We start from the raw sequence: 21,278 nt of genomic DNA, 5'->3' as shown, positions 1-21,278 counted from the left end.
CGTCTGCCTCATCTCGGTCTAAGGTACAACAGCATGTACTGCAATATTACAACCAATATTACTTCAGCTGGAATAAGAACTCAAACATATATTGTTGTTTAGCATCGTACGTATCTTATGCCTTCTGCAAACTGCTTGTCACCAACAGACCCGGAAAGGGGTGAATGAACGCCTCAGGATTGACCAGGACGCTATGCAGAGCCGCAAGCATTTAGGGGGAATGGGTGGTAGCAACCGGGCATCGCAAGGACTGTATGAAATCAGCGCAAATTACTCAGCTAGTATAAGGATGCTTGTCTTTCCTAGCATCTGATGCGGTGTTGCCAGCGAATGCTTATTATCTCAAAATTGCCATTGTTGTTTACGTCATAATCAGCACTGTGAGGTCTACACCGTGGCTAACTTTGTTGCCACGCCCAGCTTACCGTAGGGTAGCGGCGCTGTATAGTCAGTCACGAGACTTTATCTTCTCCGCACACAGAAGTCAGGATTTATAAGAACTGACAGATTCCACATCTACAACACATAGTGTAGTCACCTGGTATGGGGAATGCCAGTACCAACACGCGACCAATCTATTGATTCGCGCATAGACGCCAATTAATAATCGAACAATATAACATAAACATAATTCGTATAAGTGTAGAAATAATAGAATCTGGTCCTTGCATATTACACACCGGCCTCATTATCCTGGATTCGTGACCTACACGATATGTATGGCTCAGAGAGCACTACACCACTGCCTCGCGACGCTATTGACACCGCGCATATCCTTAACAATCTCGCCCAGCTCCATCAACCCAATTTCAGGCGCCTGCATCTCACTTATTGCGCTTCCAACTCGTCCCGTGCTGACGCTGCCTGCAATCTCACTCGCATTGACAACCAATCCACCTCGTTCTAATGCTTCCCATGCTGCAACAGCCTGCTCACGCGACCATACTCTGAACGGCATCGTGATTATTGCACCAGCAGATGCTTCAGCTAGACGCGTCTTACCAGCTTGTGACAGATATTCTTCGTATGCCAGCGTGAACGATATTGGCGTCACCTTCGTGATCACATGTTGCGATGAATGAAGAAGTGACTTGTTCGGCACCATGGGAGGAAATTCAACGGCTGTCTCCCGCCGTTCTGCTGTGTTCGATATCGCACCCGATTTCGTTGGAGACAAAGTGCCGACTGGCACGCTGGTCGTAGTCGCATATTTGATCTCCGCCCGCGCAGCGCATATTAGAAGCATCAAACTTAACTCCGAAAGACCTAGAAACATTAGTTAACATCCTCCAGCCACAGTCTATATTGACCCCCTAAAAAACGTTGATTGGGTTCTCTTCCGCCGCAATCTACAATATCCCCACCATTGGCACCTCAGATAAGTCAAAGATTAAACTTATCCCTTTCTACGCCATTCCAATCTCATATTTGTCGCTAAAGAAGGAAAACTGCCACATACCCGCAACTTTCTCCATTATACCAGCGTTTTCTAACACGTCGACCCCACGACCACCAATTTCACTAGTCGCCATAAATGGAATCATCTGGCCCGCTTTTCGGACAGCGCTTAAAAACTGCATGTGGACCTGGCGGGAATCTCTTGACGTGGCAAATGCAAGGTCTACTATCCTCCTTACTTCTGGTGAAGTTGAGTACATAGAGTCGATGTAGGAATTCCAGACCTCCGTCGCCCGCCGTTCAATAGTATACTCAGACTTCTTCAGTCGGGTTGGCCCTCTTGAGTAGTTGCTTGCATTCACCATCGCGGCCATCATAGCAACCGTAGGAGCGCTCGTCACCTTCAATCCAGAGCTGCAAACTCTCCAAAATGACTCTACGTCACGCATGTGCGGAAGGACTATCACTCGGTGACTAAATCTGCTCCGGACACGCTTTTCGAGCATCTCCGGGGCAGTCATGCGACTTGACACGCCGATTATACAAATATTTGGTGCTGGGGTGTCTGATTTGAGCGAGTATCGGGGCGATTGAGCGACATCGAGCAAATTGTATAGTAACGTCTGTCGATTCTGCATTGTCGCAAATCTTTCAAATTCTTCGAGAATAATTAGTACAGAAACGACGGGTTGTTGCTGTTGCGACTGTTGCTCCCCTAGGGGTTCCTCATTGTCGTCGCGGACGCCCGCACGCCCAGAAAATAATGACAGTAATCTTTCCAGAGCAATGCTGGAATTCTGCCGTTTATACCTAATTTTCGTTGGACTCTCCTTTACGCCATCGTCTAGGTCATCGTAAAAATAATCGTCTTCATCCAATGCTTCTATTCCGTACTCTATCTGCGCCGCTATTTCCTGAAGCGCCTGTTTGTCATCCGTTTGAGCAAAGCCCGATAGTCGCACGACAATAAACTGGCCTTTATATTTCCGCTCTAGTTCAGCCAGCGCAGTGGAGATGATCAACGATTTTCCTGATGCACGTGGGCCAAGCAGGAGCGCCGAATTGCCACCATGGAATTTGGTACTCGAAAGCAGTGACGACGGTGATTCTGACTTAGACGAGGCGAGTGCAACATCAAGCATCGGTGCTAATATTGTTTGCTCAAAGAGATCATATATTTTTCTGCGAATTGTTAGCAAAATGCATTCCTTAAATTGGAGATTCATGAGTACGCACTTATGAGCATCATCTAGACCAATAATTGGAATCGGGAGCTTGCCATTTAATTGTGCTAACACCCGCCTTTTGATTTTGTCCATTGATGTATCACCAATAGAGGTACTAGAGGTATTTGTTTTGATGGACTTCTCGACTATTGGTGATGTTAGCGACATGGTAGATTCTGGTACTGGAATTTGTGCAGTTGCCAGCTGTTGGGGTTCGGCGACAACTGCTGGCAATTCCAATGATGATCGAGATGCTATGACTTGAGCCCCATTCTCTATCGAGACCTTACCCACTTCGTGATTCCGGCCAGCAATGTATTTGTAATCATCCTCAACTTGATCTTGTTCCTCAGGATCAGAAGAACCTACTTCAGCATCTGGAATTTCAGGCATTCCTCTCTTGTCATCTCCTATTCCCGCTTGCATGTGATCTTCAGCGGTCTCCGTAGGGAGTCGCACAGCGGAACCACCTCCGCTTCGAGTGACACTTCCTATTCCCAACTGGTCACTTATCACACGCCTAGCTGTGTCCTCACCTTCGACAGCATCTGAGTCTCTAGCACTTTCCAGTTTGGTCCATACCACATCTTTTCGTCCACGATCGAGGTCATCGATTTCGTCTTCGTCGTTCGCAACCCGTCGTTTGCGAGATCGACTAGTCGGCACTAAGGAATGCGACCGGATTTTAGGGGAGCCTTGATGACGTGTGTACTTAATTCGTGCTCTTTTTGCTAAAGGTCGAGACGCAGGTGTCGGTGAAGATGATGCTGATCTGATCGATGTCGTCGACACAGCATTACTCTCCCGCAGAATTGCTACCGGAGCTGTACTCGCTGTTTCACTTTGTAAGATTGTAGGTTTTCGACCGGACTCAGTTATGGACAAAGTCTTTGACAGAGATCTTCGACGCTTTCGACGTTGAGGAGTTTGTAATCCAGCCGCGGTGATCTCGTCCTGGTCATCTTCACTCACGCCTCGTTTACGATGACCATTTAAAGCCATTGCCGGCATGGAGTTGGAGTCAGCTCTAGCAGCTCGAGAGCCAGACGTTCGTGCAAGATTCTGTGCTGGACATCGTTCTGTAGTCGTGGACGTTGACTCAGAGGAGTATGACCGTCGCATCCTTTCTGCGAGCCAGCTTATCATTGGGGTTGGAATCGGTCTATGGAGTAATCAGGATCCCCGCCTTGTTCGACTTTTTTCACAATATGCTTTCAGGACATCAAGTTCTGTATCCTAGACGCTTGTCAAGTCCAAGTTTATTGAATTGTCGAGTGTGTGACGGAGACAGGGGCGATAAGGTTTCTCAGGGGTTACATTCACGCGTCCAACGCGTCAACGGGTTCTACGTAACTGCCTTCATATTATACTGCTGTCCTAGACAGAAACTTTCAGGGGTGTAAATGGAACACATGATGTTGCCTCGCGTACGCAGTTAACTATGTTCATCCAGACCAACAATTGTTAATTACACTATTGCCAATCTATACCACATAAATTCTAAAATGAAATACCGTCCCAAATAACATCCTCCCATAAACTGACCACCCTAGTTCCTACAATATTAAGCCCATCATCTTATTACGTTTGAAGACAAACTACCCAATAGACCTTCTGTCAACCGCTCCCTACACCAGCGCCTGTCTGTACTGATTATACTCTTCCACCGCATGCCCAATCTTATTATACAAGAACTGCCTCGCGGAATCGTCCGCAATCGGAATAAATGGCCCCTGAATACCACCCCATAAAACTAATGCAATGCCACCCTTTTCCATGGATACTGTCTGCAATTTATCGAACTGAACATCCCACTGTGCTGTCATTCGACGTGTGTGCATAAGCAGAATTCTAGTGTATGTCACAATCACAACAAGCTCCTCGCCGGGCAGAGACATATGAGCCACATACTCTTCGTTAAAGTAGTCACCCTCGTTCAGCTGCTTCAGCCACGCTTGACCGATAGCTTCTCGCTGATTATATGGCTTAACCGTCTTATCGCGCCCAATGAACCTTGGTAGACGGACACGATCGATACCCTGCGCATCAAAAACAGTCGTAGTGTTGCGAATCCCCTCACTGACGTTACTCGCCAGGTCGAACAAGCCGATAGCTGTCTTAGTCGGAAGGCCTACAAGACCTTTCCCAAGACCCTTAAAAAATCCAGTCGCTCCTTCTTCAGAAGCTCCTTTCATAGGCGCTAAAGCCATACCCGTTATACCACTAGCGAGTCCTTCGACGAATGAGTTGGCTCCCGCAGTAACCCCATACAAAGCATGTTTTGGACGGTTTCTTACTCGGCTGATTCGCCGCCTATCTTGAAATTGCTTATCCAGTGTGGCAACTGCCAGACCTTTCGAGATGCTGCCTGTAACTTTGGCAATACTGTCCGAGACACCAAAAACGGACTTTTTCAGGAAACTCAAGCCACCCTTCGCCAACCCGATACCAAGCTCCTGAGGTCTGTCGTTCATAATGAATCCCTGATAGGGCTCGTAAAATATATCCATCACACCAGAACTTAAGTTATTGAATAAGCCAACAGGATTACCCAAGAAATCAGCCGATCCCAAAATGTTATGCACTTGGAATAAGAATTGTTGGCCATAATGCGTCGCCATCAAATGTGCAAGCATTGGCAGCGATACTCGAGCATTCTCTAACACTAAGGCGTTCAACTGCACTGGAGCGTCATTAATGTTACCAATTGCCATAGTCAAAATATTCAGGAAAAACATGATAGCGTTTTGCGATGAGGTCTTGTCTTCGACGTTCACGCGCTCGGTGCGGACAAAAGACAAGTCCATCTGTGCGGGCTGGATATGCAAAACCTCAAAATAAACATCTCGTCCAGCTGGTGACTGCTCAGGCTCAGGAAGAGTAAGCTCGTCATCACACAGTTTGTCTTCGACACTAGTAGTCCAGCTTGCGCCTGGAACTTTAGAAAAATCAAGTAATGCAAACAAGAAATCCTCATCTATCTCCACAGTCATCTGCTGTAGCAAGATCGTGGCGTACTTAACATACAACACCCCGTGAGAGTCATCTTTAACTCGAGTAACGGATGCCGACAGTGTAGGATGATTTTCCATTTCCTTCGCCGTCTGCGGGAGTACACTAGGATACAAAACAATCGGATAGATCCCCCCGAACAGTTCGTTATCGATCTGAATCCACTTGAGTTTCGTACTCAAAGTCTGGTAGATAGCAGACTCGTTGTATTTGATCTCAAAACCTCGGAAAGTGATATAGCACAGTTCTTGCATTCGTGTGTTAATTAAGGAAATGCCAATGCCTTCCAGATTTACGACAGCACGGAAGGTGATATCTCCATCATCCTCAACTACTTCAAAGCCGCCAAGGTTTGAAGTGGATCCAGTTGCGCTGGAAAAGCTGCTTTGCGACGCATTGTATTTAGGCTTGTACAAGCTGCGACTCGGATCATAATCCGCCAGTACGAGCGTCTGAATTGGTCCATCTGCGACGACGTTGATATCAATCGTCGCAGGCTGGCCATTTTGGGTAACCGGAATCTTCATCGGAACCAGATTCCCTATTTCAGCCAAAGGGACGTGCCTTTCTGCACCATGTGCACAAATAACGAGCTCCTTTTGACTTGCTGCAGGATAATCCCATGCATATGGCATGACACTCTTACGAGGTAGCCGATACACAATCGGCCGGAATCGCTTGCTGTTGTTGAGGTATGTCATATCTTCGTCGTCATCATAAGTGATGTAAGGGTTCTTAAAACAATTAGACTTGCCATTAGACGTATTCAATTCCCTTACCGCTTGATAGAAAGTAAACTCAGTATTACTGAAATTTCGAATGGAATAAGGCCAGTTACTCTTTTCTACATCAATATGAAGGAAAATCGTGGCTTGCTCGATCAGAATTTCAACCTTCAGCAACTTCTGTCCTTCGCCAGGTTTGACGACCTTGACGTGCGTCCTGCCAAGATCAGAAATGTTAAATGGCGCGGACCTTTGCAATTGTTAGAACAGCTCTCCGTACTTCAGTATGGAAATAATTTACCAATGCGCTCCCGCCATCGGAAAGCTTAATGTCAGTTGTTTCTCAGGGACTTGCTGCATAAAGTGAAGTGGTAAGACTTCACCGGCTTTAATGACCATCACCATTGATGACCCAGGCTCACGAATATTCAGATCCTCCAATAATTTGTTCTTTAAAACAAATCGCGGACTTATGGTGACAATCTTCGTCATTTTGTACTAGACAAGTCAGAATACACACACGCATGGAAACATCCTATTGCGCGTACCTTTCCTTGACCTTCTGACACGTGGATGCCAACGTGAATCTCTCTGTTCTTGTCATTAGACGTGATAACCGCATCGGTGTTCCCGCCAATTGCCTCAAAACTTTGTGGTCGACTCCACATTGAATCGCCGACTCTTAACAAGGCTCGGTTAGACCGATCGTCAGTGACATATGAGAACATTTTAGGAATTGCGCGCTTCTTTGAGGCTGTAGAGAACATTATAGTCAGCATCTGGAATTTTTACTCAATCTGCGGAACACCTACCGTCACCCTCAACTTCCTCTGATGTGAACTTCGATGAGGCAATCACCGATCGGGCCTTTATCTGAATATCCATTCCAGTCTTATTCAATATAAGGTAAGGACTGTAAATAGAAACGCGGAAAGCCCCTCCACTTTCTGGTATGGTGCTTCAGAAATGTTAGACAATATCACTATTATCGAAATACTTCGACTGCTCATACTAATAATGTAGTTGCAAATGCAACTTCTGTCCGTCCTGATGTCTAGTGGCAAACGAGTTTTCCCGTTGGAACTCATCCTGAAGACGAGAATTAATTACGGCAAAATCCGTGCGCTCAAAACCACTGTCCTTCATATGGACACTAAGTAACAACAAATGTGATAGTTTCACAACATGAATCGGGCTTAGGAGTCCCTTTCGCAGGAAATTGGACCACTCCTGGCGCGTGTTCTTGTCGTAAATCTTATACGTGAAACCATGTGGAAGAAGATTCTGAACCTCTATAGGAGCCGAAATACGAACTCTCATGTGAGGATACAGTCGTGTAAGAGGTTCAGACTTGTCATAAATCGCATGAACTTGAAAATAAAATGATGCGGGATCATCTTGACCATCGTCCGTCTCGCTCTTGCAAGTCAAATACGGCGAGTACTTCTGCATGAATGTTCGCCAATACAATATCTCCTCGCACCATTGAAATCCGAGACCAACTAAGACCGTCAGCGACATTCACTATAATATCCCGGTGCTCTATTTACCTCCTGGGCGAATCTTGAACGTCTGATCAAACAACTGCTCTATCGGGATTGCTCGACTTTCTCCAGGGACTGACACTCTGTTAGTATGCGCTGCACAGTAAACCAAGACGATAAGATGTTCGAACCAATTGTCATTATCTTCGCATTCGCTACAACATCATCCCCGACCAGCATATCAATGGGAATTTGGGTATTATTCTCCACAAGAAGTGCAGATCGGAATGTAATGTGTTTCACTTTGTCTTCTCGCAGCTTGACCTCGCAAATCAGTCTATGAGCAACTTTCATGGTCTTTGGTTGAAGAACGTAGAGCGCCTCGCCTTCCTTATTGGCCTGTATACGGGTAACCGCATCAAAATTCGTATCCTTCAAGCGCACACCAACCGTTCCGTGCTGGGAGTCTTCGTTGAGATTCTGTAACAGCGTTAGTGTTGATGCGGGTAAAAAGTTAGTGCGCTGCCATCGCGATGCGTACCTCACGGAGTTTACGCCAGTCATCGAATCGCCACGGCACTTCCTCACCATCCGCAATCTCTTTGGCCATGGCATACTCCGTGTTGTCAACATTATCAACCCAAACTTGAAGTGTGTATCCTGTCTGATTCTTGATACGATATGGTGCATTCGCATCCGGCGGCCGAGACAGCAAATCGCTGTCGCCAGACATCATCTCTATTGAATTTGACAACATTGCGATAGTCTGAGAGGTGACAGTTAATTCGAGAGTCTTGCGAGAATTGAAATTAACAGATAAATTCTCTGGCTGAACAGTACGTGTCATATGGAAGCCAAGCTGCCATGGCTCCACGAGAGGTTCCCATGCAGATTTGGAATAATTGTATACGTTGACGAACATTTCGACACTCGTGTCAGCATCCATCTCCGTCGACCAATTGCGGAGATGGAACGGGAACTGCTTAATGCACATATCCAATAATGGCAACTCGTGCACACCACCGATCAGGACAAGTCTTAAGCCATCAAAATCGGCAGTTAATTCCTCGTTCTTCAGTAATGCAGAATATGTTCCTCTAGATTCAGTCGTGACACCTTTGCTACTGCGGGCATCACCAGACACAAGAGCACGGCTTGAACTATGGACCGATTTGGTCGACCTCTTTGCTAACTGCTTCAAACGCTTATTCGACGAGAATCGAGAATATGACCGCTTCTGAATCGGCTTGCGTTGCTCCGGCGACAATTCTGCAGCCCTGTGTACGATCGACAAGGCAAGCAGAATATCGCGCAGTGATAATCGCAGGACTAAAGAGTCAATGCCAATGTTGATACTTGTCTTATGCTGAATCCTTCCGGCATTGTTGTCGATGGACAAAATGAGATTGAAATCATCCAAGATTCTCAAACGATTTTCTTCAAACAAATCCATCCTACAAAGATATATCCCAACTTGTCTGGTCATTAGAGTGAACACGTTCTGCTGAGTCATCATGATCTCCTTGATACGGAGTACAATGGCTTCGGAACTTGCTATTAGAGGGTTTGCGATCAATATGACCGACGCATCAATGACATTGATACGGAACGACAAGTTCATTGCGGGTGTCTCATCCACATCGAGAGAAACGGTTCCAATGTTCCCGACCGCGCTTTCATCGTCTTCTGTCGCATCATCCTTGTTATCGCTACCTTGTTCAATCAAAGTAGAATCTGAGTCAGTCAGATCCTCAAGGTCGCGATCTGTATCGTCGTCTTCTGTCTGCAGAGAGTCTAAGAAATAAGCTTTCAACGCAAAAATATAATCGATCGCAAAGATAAAGCGCGGACTATCTATGGACAGTATCGCTGTAACATCCTGCGCACCGCTGTCATTCTTTATGGTCGATACACTTGCCATGAACTGATAACCATCATGCAGAATCGGCGGTACTATCTTCCGGAACCTATTCTTCTGACTCTGCCTGCTATCATAAATTGTGAAAGACTTGATATGGAACTCTGACTCAATTGAATCGTCGGATTTCATCCGCATCTTAGTGTCAGTGCCTGTTAGTGCAAACTTGGATAGACTGGCTGGAGTCGAAGTGACCGTTTCGCCATCAGTATCATTGAACAATTCCAGTGCGAGAGTCTGTAGTCGAAATACAAAATCCATTTTCGTGAACAATTCATCATCACGAGTGATCTTATTATTTTTTTCTTCATTGACACTACCGACAACTACCTTATTTGCAGATGCCTTAGAATGCACTCGAGGTCGTGTAGAAGCCTCTACGGCCTTCGCGCTTGTGGCAGCCGCACGACGCATATTCATAGCCGCTTCATCCAGCTGCGGCGGAGGTGCTTGAAACGTAGTAGAAAACGATTTCATGAGACTAATGAAGAAGATATATTGCGACTCCGTCAGAATAAGATTGACATCTGACATTGAGCCCACAATCTCTAGCGCCGGTCGGTCGACTCCTGGCGTGTGCTCAACATACACCATCTTAAATGTGATATCCAGGTTATCGATCATTTGTAGCTCTTGAACAACACCTTCGGGGAATTGGAATACAGACGTGATTCTAGTCTGTCGAATACCAGCGTGGATCTTATTAACTGGAGTAGATCGTCCGGTTATACCATTCTCGACTGTGCTGAAAGTGTTCTGAATATACATCTCACCAAGATGAACTGTCACAACATCCGTTCGGACATTGCTGCATTTGTCAGGATTGTCAAATGGACAGTCTCGCGAGAACACTAAAATAGGCGTCCGCACAATAACATCGAAGCGGATTTTATCCGGATCTTTCATTTGAGACGCCTGGTTCACAGCCGCTTGCCTAGCCGAATCATAGAGCGTCTTCATTTCTGCAAACTTAGCCAAAAATTGCAAAATCCGTCTGAAAGACTCATCAACGAAATTGACCTTGATGGAGCCCGATCGGAAGTAGACTGAAGCATTATATCCAGGATATAAAACTGTGAACGAGTTCGGATCAAAAGTTTCATATCTGAAATCTGCCAATTCTTCACCTTGAATAGAAACCAACTGATTCGACACTGCCTCACCAAACTCATCGCTCATGTGATCATGTAACGTGAAATTTCCTAGCCGAGCCCCGACACGAATGGTCTTGCCCATCGAGAATATTCCAACGTCGGCCTGATCGAACCGTACCGTTGCTAGGCGCACACCGTCATCATTGAGAACAAGAACGATACTGGACAAATTCAATTTTAACTTCATTTTATCTGGAGCACTGCTAGACTGGACAGTTGATGCTATATCAGTCTCGCTATCGCATGATTCATCTACTTCAATGAGCTGATCGTCCTCATCCTCATTCGGCGGCGAGGAAAACGTGGAGGCCAGAAAGTCGAGTAACGTCAGAATTGATTTCCGTGTAATGACAAAATTCAACGTTGAAATCGACACTTCGACGTTCTGATCGATACCCTCGAAGACTGTCAAATACTCGGGAGATTCCTTGGCCACTTTAGAGTATTTTATATGGAACAAATTTGACTCCTTAGTGGCGACGGCTATCTGGCTCGCATTAGCGTCGTAGAAGGAATCAGATGAAATCAGTTGACTAAACTCCGGTTTAGGATTTTCTTCGATTCTATCTTCAACGCTCAGTTTTCCAAGAATGACCTCAGCATGCATATCATAAGCTCTACTATAGAACACAAGTTCAAAGTGATCAAGAATAATATCGACAAGCAGATGGCTCTTCGAAAAGTCGTCGTCAATCTCGCGCGACATGCCTCCAGAAACTGGTCCACCTCGGTAAAGTGACCCCTGAACTCTATCCACAGTAAAGTTAAACTCAAATGTGCGCTGCTCGTAGCTGTTGTCAGAGCTGTTGCCGTTTCTGGTTTTACCACGATTATTGTTCAAGGCCACAGAATGATTTGACCCTTCTTCGGCCTCAACAAATGTGTCGTCATCATCGTCTTCATCGCCGTCGTCGATAAAATCACTGATCTCAACCACCCTCTCGAGATCAGACTGCGACCTGAACCTAAATGCAGAGGGACGTGACGAATGCGAATCATTACTATTCTCCCCAGTAGTCTTTGGGACCGCAGGAGTCTCGAAAGCCATCTCCAACTCCTCTATTCGGCTGTCTTGCTCCAAGTCGGTGAATGATAAATTTGGAATGCTGGAATTGATGAGATGCATCAAGATCTTGTATTTCACATCTGACATGGACGCATGAAGAACAGGCAGATGTCCAGACACTTTGAACTTAGTAAGATTCGACGCGTTCGGAAGAATTGATATTTCGACTAGCAAATTCATGTTGATCCGGTCGACAATGTGGAAGTGCTTGACTGTATCTCCGGTGCTATATAATTGATCTATGGTTTCGTCAACACTCGGGCCAACAAGGACCTACATCTTTGCGTCAGCAAATTTCACGACTCCATGGCAAAAATATTAAATCATACCTGAGTCGATTCCAAATTGAGCTGGAACTTATCATACATAAGCGACATCAAAGCCTTGTAGTCGTCTTCTTGGTACTGAGCTGACTGCTTATTCTGTACCTCTCTGATAGTCGACTTATCAACCAAATTCGATACCATACTAATGTGACCGGCATCAAGCACAAGACAAGGTGCATCATGCTCAATCACACTTGAAGGTAAAATGAGGAGAGGCGCCTGAAGATCAAGTTTGGCATTCAGAGTCTTATGCTCTTGTAACGCGTATTCCAAGCCGGCTCGAGTTTGATTTGTGATGCCTTCTACTGTAGCACCGGCGGCATACAATAATGCGCCAAAACTCTCCATATGTGTCTTTGGAGGCTTGAAAAATTGTGCAATTTCCTCTATGAATGTCTTATTGTAATATATCTCCATACTTCCCATCTTAAGAGCCAATCTGGAGTCCGCTGACTCATCAAGCGGATTCTTTTCGAAAGTGAGGAAGAAAACAGAATCAGGTACAGGCCGAACTTCATCATCAACAGATTCAACATCTAGTAGATGCGGCTGATCTATTCCTGGTCGAACTGTCTTTGATCGGACGATGTCCGGATATAGCGATCCTTGCGTTGTGCCGTCGGTTACCTTCAATTCCTGCAAACTGAGGTCTACTAAGAAGGAATCAGGCCTCTGTAAAAAATTCATGGAAAAAGTATCAAAAAGGAGTTTCAGAATCTCGGTGGCCGCACCATGCGGGTCATTTTTCAGCGCAAAACTGCCCACTGCGAGTGAGACCTTTAGCTGCAACTTGACTGCATCACGGGGTAACTCCAGAACATCCGCAGAAGGCTTCTGCTCTTCATCCCATTCGATTGCGTCATATAACTCCTTTCGCTGTTGATCTGTCATAACAGCTGAATCCTCCGGCGGCGTGTCCCTTGTAGGCGTTGATGGTTCGGTATTGGCAAGAGTCGAACCCCTAGCCCAATCCCACCATGAGCGCTTTGTGGCTGCATTCTGGTTCGTGCTAGCCGTCTTCGCATCAGTAATCGTCTTCGGTTTCCTTCTCTCCTTTCGAAGTTGGCTATTCGCTAATGTTCGATAAAACCGGATGTCCTCCAATGACAATTTCCATTCCAACGCTTTCAGCTCGTCTGCCATGGCTGAAGTTAGTGGATTCGCTGAGTCACCAAGGACTTTGGCCTTGTACAGTTCGATGTACCGCTTTCTATCATCTCGTCGTTCTTTGAAAAAATCCCAAGACCACTGCCGTCGTCTCTCATGGATTTCTCGCAGAATGACATTCCCTGCAAATCTGAACCACTGCCTTGAATCCTCCTCAACCGACACCTTGGGGCGCAAATTCTTAAATTGCTCAGTACGAATGTAAAAATGGAATAGATCAACCATCATAAGTGCATCTCGATACTGGAACTCATCCAACACGAATCCAAGTTCATCGAAGAACAATTCAGCCTTCGAATTGGCGATCGATGACACTGATCCCTTGTGAATCGTAATGCGGCCCTGACCTGAAACTGGCTTTAGTACGTACTGATGTGGCGGCGGTTTACCAGACGGTATCTTGTCGTGTGGAATTAGTCTTGAGAATGCGTCTAATATGGACTGTAACTGTGGTTGTTCACTCAGCATTTCTGAGTCAGTGTTCCAATACACCGCAAGATTTTCAAGTTTAGAAAGCTTGTGTGTGGTGAGAACGTTATCTTGAATGAATATCGGGTTCCAAGCTTCGTCTGCTGATACTGCGGAAAACTCAGCAAGAGTAATACCGAGGGCAAACGGATGCTAAATGTGGGTTAGTCATTGGGATATACCGTAGAGCAATATTATGTACACACCCCTGGCGCTGAAATTGTATCTTCATATCTGAAATGAATATTTTTGACACTGATTTGAAGATTGTCAATGATCTAAACTCAGTCAGAATCGTAATGTCTTTGATCCCATTCAACTGTCCACACCTTTGTCACCAAAGACTCCGTGAAACTCTGGTTCTTCTTCTGCTCCTCAGGAGTCATCGTAGAAGGCTGAGCCTGTAGAAGCAGCTCGGAATCTTCTAGTCTTTCTAACTTCAGCAACTGTTTCCGTCTCTCTTCCTCTGCCTCGTCATACTGCAATTGCTCAATTAGTATTGCTTCCAAAATCCCAACAGCAGTCTGCAGATCCTTACTTCTTGATTTGCCTTGGGAATAGCCAGCAAGTAGACATTTTCAATAAATATCTTCACAGGCTTATTCTTCAAATTAGACCATGGGATCTGTAAAGTCAATTCTCCTAGGTGACCCTCAACGACGTCGATTGGCAGACGAAACTTGTCCAGAGCCTGGTTGACCGCATTAGCACCACTTTCAATTCTACTTCGATTCTATCCAAATCTTACCTCTCGCTTCAGCTCTAGCTTTCTCAGCTTCACGTCTCCGCTCCATATTCCGATGTTCAGCTGCTTGGGGTCGAAGTTCTTGACCTAAATATACAAAATACACAATGTTAAATACATGAAACAGATCTCACGGCGTCGAGGAAATTCTCCGATAGTAAAAATCGACATACGTAAGCTCCCTATAATATTCCATTAGCATTAATCCAGTAACGCAAGTGAAACGGTAAGCCCGAATTGCATCAACAAAGCGAATGCAGTCCGCGATCCTAATAACGTACCAAGAACCTGTTCAGCAGCGAAGCAACCAGTCCTTCCAGCATCGTCCCAGATAGCTATACTAACTGCTGTATTCACCTATCTCTCGGTTTCTAATTCTACAATCTATGCAAGCAAAAGAAAAATGCGATACGTATCATCAATTGCGAAAGAGCAGAGCGGATCCAACTTTAGACGGCCTATGAATTCAGGGCGGCGGCGTGGCCATGGAGACAGATATCTACCCTAACCCGTAGAACATCATGCAGGAGAGCATGCAGGATGACGTAAATCAGGATTTTGTTCTAGTTATTCTATCTCGTTCTGTGTATATCCGTGTATTTGTCACTTAAAACACACAAATTAACCTAATGTACATTTAAAATGCAATCGTCTTAGTTTACGACTTAATGGACGCTGTTCTGCAACTTTCTCTCAACCTACCCAATAAGCTCATCGAATACGATGTTGAGACAAGATGGAATTCCTTTCGGATGTTGAATGATGGGCTGTTGAAGCTGTTGAATGATGGGCTGTTGAATGATGGGCTGTTGAATGATGGGCTGTTGAATGATGGGCTGTTGAATGATGGGCTGTTGAATGATGGGCAAGTTCTTATGGCTTACATGGCATAGATACGGGAATCGAGTTGCGTTTTAGTCAGACTAATCACGGGCAATTGTCAGATACAGAAAGTGTCGACGGTCATACTCTCCGTAGGATTGTCCTTGCAGGTCGTTTTACGTGTGGCATTGGCTGCCTTTGCTTCCTACTAATCCGTATGCATTCATACCCCACGTATCTATCCGTCATTCTAATGCACCAAATTCGCCTAACGTACATCAAGAATGCAATCATAACAATTCGAAAATTTTCTTGTAGTCCGTCTTACATGCAAAATTCAATCGTGACCGTCCTAGTGATATTTTCTCCACTCGGATTCCGTGAAAAACCAAGGCAGCTTATTATTATACTCCGTCCGTGTCGTTTCCATCGGAGTGGGCACGATTCCAGCAAACGTTTCCTCAACGCTTTTCATTTGTTGGTCATCTGATCCTTCACCTGCAGGTACTCGAATTAACACTCCGCATTCCCAGTTCCTAGAGATTCCGTTACCATTACTCATCACCTTTCTATCGGATAAAGTGTGCATACCTTATGTTCAACTTCAAGCGCTTTGTGACCGAGTCATTCACCAGCTTACCCCTGGGCATCGGTCAGACTTGTCTTTTACAACGAACCAAAATCACGTACCAAGCAGATTCAGACATGTTCGCGCTCCCGATATACGCTACTCCTGCTACCCGTGTTCCAGCGGACGCGTCAGTAGGACGTTCATATCGGACCAGCATGACTTTATCGTGCATAAGACATCCGCGTCTGACGGATCTTCCATCTCGGATAATCTGTTTTGGAAATAGTGGTTTGTTCCAATATGATCTTGAGAAACATATCGTTCCTGCACTCGCGAAGCCACCCTTCGAAGTAGCCACTGTGTCGTGAGTCGGGAAATATACGCGTATCCGCGACTTTATGGGTGCAAAGCTGGATTCTGAATACCGAGGATAAGTTGATATCGACAATTGCTTTCCTGACAGGTCATGTTAACAAGACTCTTTTGAACTCTCGGCTGATGAGACACAGAGCATTTAAACTGACCAGTAGCAGCCTTGTATATGGCCTCGACAAGTACCGGGGTCACGCTACCCAAGGAGGAGATGACATAGTCGATCTGAGCCTCAGTACGCCCATTCCCGCCCAATTCTCTTACGGCCTTGGATAACCCAGGGTATCCAGTCCTCCATATCCGTGACTCCTCCCGGTGCTCACCACCTATCGAATGCACGAATCGTACGTTTTCTGTATTCTCCCAAAGGACCTGTTTCTTCAGTCGATCCACGATATCTGGAAACATATCTTGCGCCTCCACAAAATATATCAACTCCTTCGCAAACCAAGTAATTTCGGCATTAACAGAAGGTCCGTTCTCGCGCAATGGGAAATCGTGAATGTACATAATATTTTCGATGACACCATCACCTTCGCCCCAATCATAGTTTGTCAAATTTGCCGAAGGCACACAAACTCTCATGTACGAGTCATAGAAAAGAAGCTGTAGTTTGGAGTGCATGCAGTTGATAAGACCGTCCATGTTCGGTGTGCAGATCCGCACATTGGGGACTGCTGATAGCATTGATCTGAGAGCCTCCCGGCTTTCGTGGCCTTTCGCTGGAACCACCAGGACCAGCTGTGTTCGTCCTAGGAATATTTTGTCCAGGATCCATTCATAGTCCCACTGGAATGCTGAGAGAACTGCGGTTCGCAGTTTGGTCTGTATGAGCTTGTCAGAATCTGAATTTGTATGCATGGAACATACGCACCGGTTGTAAGACTTCTTCGATTGTGATGTCATCTCCTTTTCTTGGAAATCCATTCACTGCAGTTTTCTTCACAACACCCCGCGGATACGGCAGTTGGATCGATTTGTCCTCTCTGATGCGTTTGCTGCCCATCCCAGTGAGCGCATCAGCGACCACTCCAGCAAATGAATCGTGACTTTCTATACTCTTCTCAGTAGTATCATGGTCCTCCACGATTGCATCCTCCAGATTCACGTCGTCGGCGTCATCGTCGCTCATTTGCCGCTGCCGTTTTGGCCGCCCCCCACCAAGGGACTGTGATACACGCAACAGTCGTTCCCGCTCCATAGACGCCCTGTCAAGACTGGCGAGATAATGCGGTGGCTGCATGTTCGCAGTCTCAGTTACAGATGCAATCGCGACATCTGTGTCTAGATCAATAACTGTGGATGATGGTGCCGGTGAAGATGTGTCCGCGACGGGAGATGGTGAAGAAAGATCTATTACATCGGTTTTCAATGACATCTTGCTGGGTCGGTAATATTGCCAAAATAGAATCTTCAGGGACAAGCAATACCTTCTTGATAGAAAGTAATGAATGTGGATTCAAACTGTTCGTGTAGCGGTCGTGGCTTAACTTGGTTGTGACTACATTCGAAGCGTATAATTTCAGTAAATTTCGTTCACATGGTATCATTCAAGACTTCATTCTTCACGCTTACCTATATCACCTCAAGATGCACCTGAAATCTAAAGTTCCTCAATATGGCGAGCCATACAGAAACTACTTATAGTATATTTATTATGAAAAACGTGCACTGCAGACTAATATTCTGGCTGTCACATGACATTTGTACGAACGCGTATCTCACGCCGCATGAGGCTTTGCATAGATAACTGCACAATATCATACATTGAGGTGCCACTGACTCGATTAAAGTCTTATGAATACTGTGTATGTTCATTGCAATTCCATATGCGTAGAAAATTGACTTCCAGAGAACATGACCTTCGTTTCCTTGGTCGCCTTTCAAGCAGAGCATCTACGCTATCTAGGTGCCTGGGCAAGTTCGTATGAGAGTTAGTCTTTCAGTGGGCCAGTCATCTCGAAAACATCGCTATCTTGCAGGACTGGATCTATTTCTAGATCAACATTGGTATGTCATCATTGATAATATATCGGAGCGAATGCACTCGGATGGAACAATAGCCCCTTTGACTTTCGATATTTCCATAACGCATAGTCAAAAGTAGGGAAGACAGATAGGCAGCTGATGGATTCGAATCCCCGATGCAATTCACTATAGTATAAATCACAGGCGCAGCTATGCAAGTCGAGTAGTTATTGTCTATGCCATAGAGAACATGAATACTAAGCACACCCCATATCATAAAGCATCCATAACAAATATGCGGTCGAATCAAAATATGACGGAAATGAATTGTCAGAAAAAATGGCAAAGAAGGTTTGCTATATTACATTACAAACTTTATTTTCAAAAAATTAAGAAATGAATAAACGCCACAATCCAGCTATCCTGCACCCATCTAAAACTCATTGAGTTCCCCGTTAGATTGTTTGCCGGTCACCGCCTGACCGCAGTGGTCACCGCAAATACGTAGTGATGACACCAGAGATATGCAATTAGGCCTTCAATGGCACGGTACCTTTGTCCTTGTGCTGCTGGCTAACAGCGGTGGAATTGTTTCGCTGCTTGTTCTCCAGTTCAACCTTACTATAACCATCGCGTTAGCACTTACGAATTTTAGCCGAGAAATGAAATAGATACATACGCGTACCACGCACCACCGGCAAGCGTGAGAACGATACCAATGGCGTTCATTGGTGTAACGGCTAAGTGGAAGAACATTATCGCAAGTACGATGGTGAGGATCTGCTTGACGTTGGCAGCAACAGTCATCGTAAGTGCACCGGTCTTCTTGTTGGCGGTAAACGAGACAACGTTCAAGCCAAAGGCTATCGCACCATTCAAGAAGAGCTTGAGCATCATACCGCCCGTCATTGAACTGTGCCAGTAGTCCCGGAGTGAGGCAGCCTCGCCAGTGAAATAGGCATAGATGAGACACTGGGCGAACGCGAGAGGAGACATTCGGAAAAGCAATTCCAATGGTGACAATCGTAATCGGCCAGTTTGGACACGGTTCGTAGCGACGGTCTTGAGGGCGGCTAGGAATGCGCCAAGGAGAGTGAGGACGAAACCCATGGGAGTGAAGTAGTAATCGCCTGCGGTCGCGAACCCGACGCCAGCGATGACAGGGATAAGAGAAACATAAGTCATGGTAGAGTAGACCTTTCGGTAGCCAATAACGTAGATAAGAACAGTGAAAAAAGGAGTCATTGCGCGCACTATCTGATGGAACGGAACGGTAACGAGATTAAGCGAGACATTGGATATGGCAATATTGATGGTGTACAGCAGAGAGAACAGAAACAATGTTACGTTCTCTCTGTCGGACAGGGCAGTCAGGGTGAAGGATCCCTTCATATAAAAGTATAAGCATCCGATTGTACCGCATAGAGTGTGAATGCCGGTGAGGATATATGGAAATGGGAAGTTTCCAAGAACCGCCTTGTTGTAGATTGTTAAGGCGAGGTTGAAGAAGAAGTAGACAGCCAACCATTGGTACTTGACCCGCAGCGAATCCTGCTGACCATCGGACGCTGGCCCACTGTGAATTGGCAGAATGGGCTGTTCCGACGACATTCTGCTCGTTGAGGTACGATATGCAAAAAATTGAGGGAAGAAAGGAGTAGAGGAGAGGAGAGATCTCGAAAGATGGGGCAGCAAGCAACAGCGGTTGCAGCGCAAAGCAGCCACCAAAACGGAAGGAGCGCGCAGCACTGGTTGTGCACGCAGCAGACAGCCAATCTTTCTTTGCCCTTGCACGAATGGTGACTGCGGCTAATTAGGCGCTACCGAGCCCTTGCCCCTTCTCCTCTACCAAATAGAAAGTCTAATCACTAAACCCCGTTGGACCCTTGCCGCTTCATCAATTTCTCTGCCCTACTCAACCGTTTCTTTCGTCTGCACTCTGCAGTCTGCCTATGAGTTCCATCTATGGCAGCGGACAGCTGCAGCAAGGCGACCTAACTTCTGGATGCGGATGTGCTGGGTCGACAACCAGAGCGTCTGCAGGAGAAAGTAGCGTAAGCGTTCTCGCCTAGCGTTGGTTTAGGAACTCGGACCATTCGGTTCGGTTCGAGTTGCAGCCCCTACCGAATTGTTGACCTTCTATGGTCAATTGAGTTATCAGATCATTTAATCACTACCATCTGCTATTTTGGTGCCAGATTCAATCCACAGTTGCAGCGACGAGACGCACACAAAACCCGGCCCGCTCGGCTACTATTGTAGTGTTGTCTTGTCAGCAGCCTACGGTCCCTATATTGCTGGCTCGCAAATTCTCTTGTATCCAGTCCCTATATCTAATCTGAGAAATGGCTCTGTTGGATTATTTGGGATTTATACTTGTTTTAAAACAGGCAAACAGCAGTAATCCTGACTTTGCATCGACTTTCATAAAACGAAAAACACCTATCATTTACGCAGAATCACTTTGACAGCGTTATCTAACATCACAGAGAGGAACAATTCGCAAAATGCGATTTAAGGGTTCGTCTGATCTTGCGCTGAACCACCGGCCTTCTATCTATTGTATTATATTATGTGCCATCTATCAGTCGGTTTTTTCATATTTTGTATCACTGCGCGCACGTGGTCCGAGAGATATCTCTGATGACTAGATACAAATAATACTCGTGCAGGCTATAATACATCTATAAAATGAATTGAACAACAACTTCATAGCATTTGACGCGTAACTTTCGACAATGAGTGGCAAACTTCAGCAGATCAAGGAGCCACTGCTAGGAGCTGTGAGCGTTGTTGAGTATGGATGGAGTAGCAATGCGCTATTTATGCTTAGATCAGGTTACTCAAGCAAACAGC

General features: G+C 45.7%; 5 protein-coding genes across 5 annotated transcripts; 1 reads left to right on the top strand and 4 right to left on the bottom strand.

The window, feature by feature from the left end:
* Positions 1-484: 484 nt before the first annotated feature.
* On the bottom strand, positions 485-3,897 carry V1513DRAFT_410014 (uncharacterized protein). The gene is made up of 3 exons (XM_066895696.1): positions 2,635-3,897; positions 1,460-2,580; positions 485-1,266 (listed from the first exon to the last, which is right to left on the bottom strand). The coding sequence occupies exons 1-3, from the start codon at positions 3,768-3,770 to the stop codon at positions 725-727; spliced, it is 2,799 nt and encodes a 932-aa protein (XP_066755591.1). The 5' UTR covers positions 3,771-3,897; the 3' UTR covers positions 485-724.
* A 137-nt stretch (positions 3,898-4,034) lies between these two features.
* V1513DRAFT_462429 (uncharacterized protein) lies at positions 4,035-15,137 on the bottom strand. The gene is made up of 16 exons (XM_066899935.1): positions 14,971-15,137; positions 14,863-14,871; positions 14,693-14,776; positions 14,483-14,635; positions 14,274-14,423; positions 14,151-14,222; positions 12,313-14,097; positions 8,387-12,256; positions 8,037-8,325; positions 7,912-7,980; positions 7,374-7,863; positions 7,174-7,319; positions 6,910-7,115; positions 6,663-6,859; positions 6,416-6,611; positions 4,035-6,370 (listed from the first exon to the last, which is right to left on the bottom strand). The coding sequence occupies exons 1-16, from the start codon at positions 15,010-15,012 to the stop codon at positions 4,253-4,255; spliced, it is 9,876 nt and encodes a 3,291-aa protein (XP_066755590.1). The 5' UTR covers positions 15,013-15,137; the 3' UTR covers positions 4,035-4,252.
* A 145-nt stretch (positions 15,138-15,282) lies between these two features.
* V1513DRAFT_438224 (uncharacterized protein) lies at positions 15,283-15,806 on the top strand. Its single transcript, XM_066897036.1, has one exon. The coding sequence runs from the start codon at positions 15,358-15,360 to the stop codon at positions 15,580-15,582; it is 225 nt and encodes a 74-aa protein (XP_066755589.1). The 5' UTR covers positions 15,283-15,357; the 3' UTR covers positions 15,583-15,806.
* A 57-nt stretch (positions 15,807-15,863) lies between these two features.
* Positions 15,864-17,832, bottom strand: V1513DRAFT_456775 (tyrosyl-DNA phosphodiesterase-domain-containing protein; the record flags this gene model as incomplete). Its single annotated transcript, XM_066899595.1, has 5 exons — positions 15,864-16,047; positions 16,103-16,153; positions 16,202-16,538; positions 16,607-17,279; positions 17,329-17,832. The coding sequence occupies 5 exons, from the start codon at positions 17,830-17,832 to the stop codon at positions 15,864-15,866; spliced, it is 1,749 nt and encodes a 582-aa protein (XP_066755588.1).
* A 739-nt stretch (positions 17,833-18,571) lies between these two features.
* On the bottom strand, positions 18,572-20,054 carry V1513DRAFT_438216 (triose-phosphate transporter family-domain-containing protein). The gene is made up of 2 exons (XM_066897035.1): positions 19,102-20,054; positions 18,572-19,043 (listed from the first exon to the last, which is right to left on the bottom strand). Exons 1-2 carry the CDS (start codon positions 20,031-20,033, stop codon positions 18,953-18,955), a joined length of 1,023 nt encoding a protein of 340 aa, XP_066755587.1. The 5' UTR covers positions 20,034-20,054; the 3' UTR covers positions 18,572-18,952.
* Positions 20,055-21,278: the final 1,224 nt, after the last annotated feature.

The sequence above is a fragment of the Lipomyces chichibuensis genome, assembly GCF_038497645.1.
Source record: "Lipomyces chichibuensis strain CBS 12929 unplaced genomic scaffold V1513scaffold_4, whole genome shotgun sequence".
NCBI lineage: Eukaryota > Fungi > Ascomycota > Lipomycetes > Lipomycetales > Lipomycetaceae > Lipomyces > Lipomyces chichibuensis.
This window is presented reverse-complemented; position numbering and strand designations above follow the sequence as displayed.

Bases quoted from the DNA above. Each gene is read 5' to 3' on its own strand.
- V1513DRAFT_438224 (XM_066897036.1), top strand. From the start codon at position 15,358: ATGGACGCTGTTCTGCAACTTTCTCTCAACCTACCCAATAAGCTCATC.
- V1513DRAFT_438216 (XM_066897035.1), bottom strand. From the start codon at position 20,033: ATGTCGTCGGAACAGCCCATTCTGCCAATTCACAGTGGGCCAGCGTCC. The intron at 19,044-19,101 runs GTATGTATCTAT...CGATGGTTATAG, and splicing joins GCCGGTGGTGCGTGGTACGC to TAAGGTTGAACTGGAGAACA.
- V1513DRAFT_462429 (XM_066899935.1), bottom strand. From the start codon at position 15,012: ATGCTGGAAGGACTGGTTGCTTCGCTGCTGAACAGGTTCTTG. The intron at 12,257-12,312 runs GTATGATTTAAT...GCAAAGATGTAG, and splicing joins TCAATTTGGAATCGACTCAG to GTCCTTGTTGGCCCGAGTGT. The intron at 8,326-8,386 runs GTACGCATCGCG...ACGCTGTTACAG, and splicing joins ACTGGCGTAAACTCCGTGAG to AATCTCAACGAAGACTCCCA.
- V1513DRAFT_410014 (XM_066895696.1), bottom strand. From the start codon at position 3,770: ATGATAAGCTGGCTCGCAGAAAGGATGCGACGGTCATACTCCTCTGAG. The intron at 2,581-2,634 runs GTGCGTACTCAT...AACAATTCGCAG, and splicing joins GGTCTAGATGATGCTCATAA to AAAAATATATGATCTCTTTG. The intron at 1,267-1,459 runs GTATGTGGCAGT...TAATGTTTCTAG, and splicing joins TATAATGGAGAAAGTTGCGG to GTCTTTCGGAGTTAAGTTTG.